This window comes from Phalacrocorax carbo, chromosome 19, assembly GCF_963921805.1.
Source record: "Phalacrocorax carbo chromosome 19, bPhaCar2.1, whole genome shotgun sequence".
NCBI lineage: Eukaryota > Metazoa > Chordata > Aves > Suliformes > Phalacrocoracidae > Phalacrocorax > Phalacrocorax carbo.
In genome coordinates, this window is record NC_087531.1 from 8,749,238 (window position 1) to 8,755,237 (window position 6,000).

General features: G+C 49.5%; 1 protein-coding gene across 1 annotated transcript in view; it reads right to left on the reverse strand.

Moving 5' to 3' along the window:
* The window catches only part of LOC135316433 (lamin-B2), a 38,996-nt gene extending 33,243 nt beyond the window's left edge, over positions 1 to 5,753 (reverse strand). Inside the window, exon 1 of the mRNA XM_064469817.1 lies at positions 5,467 to 5,753. Coding sequence (XP_064325887.1) covers positions 5,467 to 5,667 — 201 coding nt within the window. The 5' untranslated portion in view covers positions 5,668 to 5,753. The remainder of the gene's footprint in view (positions 1 to 5,466) is intronic.
* Positions 5,754 to 6,000: the final 247 nt, after the last annotated feature.

Sequence of the window (6,000 nt, forward strand, 5' to 3'; positions counted from 1 at the left end):
GTAACCCATGGGATTCTTCCAAGCAGAACCCTGAAAAGGCTGAAGTCTACTCTCCTGATATTCAGGGTTGTGGCCCTGCTTGTATGTATGTATCAGACATACCACAATGTCACCCATCTTGGTCTGCCCACTAATCCTGACCAACAAGCTCTCAGCTAGCTCATAATCTGTCCTCAGGCAGAGCTGCAGGCATTCCCACTGCTCTCTCACATAAAGGGCAACTCCCCCTCCTCACCTTCCTGAAAAGCCTCTATCCATCTGTCATAGCACTCTAGACACGAGAGCTATCTCTCCTCCCAATGAGGTCATAGTTCTGTAACTGCCCACGGACTTTTCATTCCCCCATTTGTTCCCCATGCTGCACACATTAGTGTTGCAGGCCCTTCAGAGAGGCACCCAAGCGTGATGATTCCCCAGAAAGGGCAGGAGAGGTTCCCCACAAGGCTGTTCTGTAGGCATTCCTTCTTTACCTCCTTGGGGTGTTTCCATTTCATCCTTTTTCTGTTGCTTTCTCTTCTGTTCCCATAATCCCAGGCCTTTTGCTTGCTTACCCCATGCACTACTTCCTCACCTGATCTGTCTCAAGAGGAATCTCTCCCTCCACCATCGTTCCCAGTTTAAATTTCTTAGCAGGTTGACCAGCTCTGGTGTCAAAGATACATTTGCCCTACTTAGTCAGGTGGATCCTGTCTCTTTGAAGCAGTTGCCGATCCTCCCCAGATGACAGGTTAAGCCAGCAAATGGGTCCCTCTACTCTGAAAATGTAGCCCCCTCCCCCCATCTGAAGGTGATGGAAGAAATAAAGCTAAAACCTCAAAACGGAGCTCATCAGGAATCAGAAGACAGGCTGCAGCCTGGTCCATGTCAATGTGCAGCAAGTCTAACCCTTCCTGCACAGAGGCCAAGTTGAACACCCTATGAATTGCACTATGAATGTGGTTTCATTTTTTCCCTCTTTTGCTGGCAGAAGAACCTGCAAGTTTGTAATTGGGCAACACAGGGGACAAGAACTAGAGCACATGGAGAACAAGAAAACAGAGATGTTTCCATAGCACAGTCTGGAAGGCAGGACTGCTGGTTGCTCTTTAACCTACCAACTTGTGCTGGGAACACTCAAAGCTCGCTGTGCAGTGGTTCAAGGATAGATGAATGTAGACCCCCTGATAGCAATCACTTGAGCGACACTGCAAGACGTCACTTGATGGAGACACAGGGAACATGCCAAGAAGGCAAGACGCATGCTCCATCCAACCACTAGGACAAATTAGGCAATGAAACATTAATCTCAATGTGCATTAATGTGCAAAACATAAGTGTACTCCCACCAAGTGTGGTTCAATATGTTCTTATGTACCCAGTTATGGGTTAACAAAGGACTGCCAGTCAGCTATGGCTCAGAATTACCAAGAATATCAGTCAAGTTCTCAAGAACAACAAAGATGCATGTTGCGTATCACCACCATCACCTCCCAGATGCTATCTGCAGTGCCAGAAGACCATTTAACCCCATGTCCTGGATGCTACAACTCTTGAGGGAGACCAGGTGAGACCACTGTGAATGTTCTGATGGCTGTGACATACAAGACTGCAGCCACCTGTAATCACACCCACTAAGCTAGGAAGACATAGGTGAAGAGGGAACCCACTGCAGATACTGCTTTTGTCATAAGGGCAATTGCTGTTAGCAGCTGAGGCTCTCAGGGATCTTCTCTCTCTTTCTCCCTACTTCTCCTTTCTGTGGGAGAGAACAGCAGGGTGTTCTCAGAACAGTGTAATAACCCCTCTCATGCACATCATGAGAGGGGCTGCAGCCAGAGAGCACCGCAGCAGAGGGCAGGGAGTTAGTAGAAAGGGAATTGAGGAGAGCTCTAGAACTCTTTTCCTCTTAGCCCTTCCAGTACTCCCCTTCCCAGCCTCACAAATTAGGTTACTGTAACAGTGACCCCAACACAGGGAGAACAGCATTAGTCATATACTAGGGAGGTAGAAAAACAAGGGGAAGAGCTAAATTTCTCTTCTGTCACAAGCTAAGCTACACAAGGGGATTCATGCAAGAGAGCAAACAGAAAAAGAATGAGGACAATTATAGGTTCCCGCAGCTACAAAGGCAAAATATTTTTTTGTATATAGTAAGCCCACAGACAACATTTCTCTAGAGGCCTATACTGCATACAAGTAAAGACAGAACAGCATTGGACAGAGTTAGGAAAAGCAGGGAAAAAGGGCTATCATTAGTAGAGGGCTAGAGATGAATCTCAACTTCCGCAAAGTTCCTTTTTCTACTGTTAAGAGATGGCAGCCCTGTGTTCCTCAAAAAGAGCAACAGGAGTTATTTTGTTCCAACGCCATGATGCAGCCGTCTGTAAAACTGAGGAGATTGCCCAAAGAGGCTACTTTCTTCCATCTTCTGCAGAGTGGTGATTAAAGCAACAAGGGAAAAGAACATCCTGATGAGCTGACAATTAAAGCGCCTCTAGCAGAGCAGTGACTATGGTCCTTACTTAAACAGCATTAGCAGAACTTCTCTCATCTAGAAGATATTCCCCTAAACCTGAGCTCTGACAACAAGACAAGAAATGCCAACCCTTTGGTCCCATGCACACAGGGGTGGGGGAAGGGATGTTATTAATGATCTCACCCCAGAGCTTTCTCAGACATGGTCACTGTGGGACACTGGAGTGGCAAGCAATGGACAAACATCTCATGATACCATGCTCTTGGCCGCTCCTTGTCATAGCAATCCTCAGCCTCCCATTTGCCTTGGATTATGAGCCTATCACCTGGTCTCAAGGCAAAAGTCTCCGGTGTTAATGTAGAGCCCACTGGCGAGCAGTCAATTCTTGCTTGCCATCCCACAACGTGCATCATTCCATCTACCACAGTGGCAGATGATATTCCCTGCCACTATCAGAGATAAGCCAAAAATATTAGAATACTTAGCTAAAAAAAAAAAAAAAAAAAAAATCAGTCTTGACTTTACACACAGTTGAGGACAGCCACGGGAAATTTTCATCTTGAACACCCTGGAAAAATAAAATAGTCTATTTTGAGTAGGTAGAGCTAATATAAGGATATAATGATATACCCAGAACAGTATGCCAATATCACTGGGCTATGGTGAACTGTGTTTCTACGCAGAAAGAGTTGCTTTGGGGATTGTTTCGTTTTTTGAGGGGTTTGGAGGGTTTATTTTTAATCAGGCTGAGCCTAATCATTTTTTGAACACAAATTCTAACAATTTAACAAGAAAACTGAATTGTCAGCAGAAAATTTGGTTTACTAGATTGATCCTGAAAGTGAAAGGACAGGATTCTCCCATTCCGGCAAACCCAGATTCTGACAGCCATCTGAAGTTTTACTGTTCCCACAGTCCTAAACTACTGTGGACTACTCTGCATCAAAGCAGTAAGACTATAAAGTCTCCTCTTCTGGACATATGTAAAGAAGAAATACACTGTTCTGAAGGGATGGGAGAAGCATTGAACAAACATGGTCCAGAGACCAGCTAAAGTATCTTAAATTGTCTCTGATGTGTCAAAGAAGAGCTTGAGGAATTCTGACAAAGTTTGTTAGAGTATGTTTAAGAATTACGAGGTTTTTTTGAAGTCTGGAGGAAAAGTGAGGGAAAGCTCAAGGACAAAGTAAGCAAAGTATTTGTATCAAAATCCTCAAGTTTATTTTCTGATTATTCAGAATACCAGAAGTATTTTTCCAGAACTGAAACACACAGAACTGCTATTAGGAGTTGGTTTACGTTCATATTAAAAAACATATAATTATATCATACCTGTTTTCTGCTTCTCCTGTGCTTACTCATATGTGTACTGTCAACAGAATTCTGTTCTGCCTCCTACATGTGAAACGCATACTCCCTCTAGCCGCCAGCAATCTACAACTCAGAACCATACTGAACCAGACATGGTTACTTTGTTTATAGCATGATTCTACACAGGACAAGTGATGTAGGCATGTTTCACATTTAGAAATATCTAGTTATTCTGAAAACATGGAAGTTATAATATATCATTACATGGTACAAAGGGACTTTAAAGGTACTTCAATCCTGGGTGTACACTAACTGCAGGTAGGCCAACCACTCCCAAAACAAGACACTACCATATCTGGTCTGCTTAAACTAAACTAATTCAAACCCTCCTCCCACCATCCCTAGCATCATCAAACCAGACCCTTAAAGGGGAATAAAAAAAAAACACACACAAAACCAAGCCTACACAGTGGCACAGAAATCGATTGCATCACACAAGTTACAGTAAAGGCTGTTACCCTCAGGCCTTCCACACAAATTTAACTTCATCTCAGAGGTGGGACACCTCATCTTGCAGACTGCCTCCAAGAGATGGAGTAGAGAGGGTTTGGGCTGGTATAGGATGGGTGGGACTGTCGCCAGCTGTGTCACTGGCTACATCCTTCCTCCATAAGGGAAGGAGAGTCCTGGGGGAAAGCAGATACAACAGAAAAAGGAAAAGCAAAACGTGGCTTAGGAAAAAGCATCAGCCAGTTTTGCCTCCAAGACCACAGGAAGCAGATCTGAGTAGTTCATGCTACAAGGATTTGATTCCTGGCATTTGTAGAGACTAGGAAAGATTTTTTTCCGGTGAGAAGCGAAGTTAGTCGAAACCTTTTCAAATTTTTCATCTCATCGCATCAGCCGTCAGGATAGGGGCAGGAAAGTAACGTTCAGGTTGCTACAATTCAGAGGACGCAAGTGCTCAGCATGGGATCCAGTACACCAAGAAGGCTCAGCATGCACGAGGAACAAGACTACAGCCTACAGCAAAGAACCAGCCCACAGCGGCTGAGACCTACACGAAGACCAAGAGGCCCCCGAGAAGGGTATTCTGTGCCGCAGGCCCCCCGGGGCCGAAACACGCCGGGGAGCGTGCGACTGCGCCCGCCACGCGACCGCCCCGCCGCCCGGAGCCGCTTCCCGGCCCGCTCCCGCCACCGGGGCCCTTCCAGGTATCCGATTTTTCACTCGGTGACGATCCCGGCCTGAGCCACCTTGAACGTGTCACCAACAGCCCACCACCGCGGCCAGAGAGCCCCATACAGCCCCGCGAGGGGCCACGCAGGCAGGCGCTGGATCTCCACAGCCCCCCTCCACCCCGCACGAAGCTCCGCCCGGCCCCCGCAGCTCTCGCCCTCAGCCCCCTGCCCAACTGCCGGGCACGGCCAGAACCCACCGCCCCGGGGCGACCTCCGCCCCGAGGCTGGAGCTAGGCGGGAACGGCGCGGCGGGCCGCGCATGGCGCCGCCGAGCCCGGGGCCGCCACAGTGCGCCCCACGCCGGGCGGAGGCGCTGCGCGGGAACAGCTCGGCCGAGCCCCTGGGCCGCGGACCCCCTCCTCGGGACGGAGCGGGGGAAACGCCTCCCACGGGCCGCCGCCGCTCGCCCGCCCGCACCGGAGACCCGGGCGAGGACCAGCAAGCCGCCCCGGGCCGTACCTCACGGGTAGTGACCTCCTCCTTCTCGGAGATCTTCAGCAGCAAACGGTCATTCTCCAGCTCCAGCGCGCGCACACGGTCGATATAAACGGCCAGGCGGTCATTGAGCTGCCGCAGCTCCTCCTTCTCCTGCATGCGGGAGATGCGAGTCGGCGACAGCGGGGTCCCGCCGGGGGTGCCGCGGCTCGGGGTGCCTGACATGGCGCTCAGTTCGCGGGCAGGCGGGCAGCGGGCTCATTCAATCCAACCGCACCGGGGGAGGAGGGAGCGATAAGATGGCGGACATCGCCTCCCCTGCCGCAGCGCCGCCTGGGAAATGAAGTCTCGGCGCCAAGATGACCGCGCCGCAGGGCGCGCTGGGAGGCGCAGTCCCGACCGACCGCCATTTTGTGGGCTACCCGACGCCTGGCGGGCCCGAGTCTGCTCCTCATCCAAAAGCGTAGCTTGTGCCGCGTCTTAAAATACAAAATTAGGCTGTTGCAAGAGTCAGTAAAGAGCAGGAAGCCGATCCTGAAGGAAATTTTGGGTTTTTTT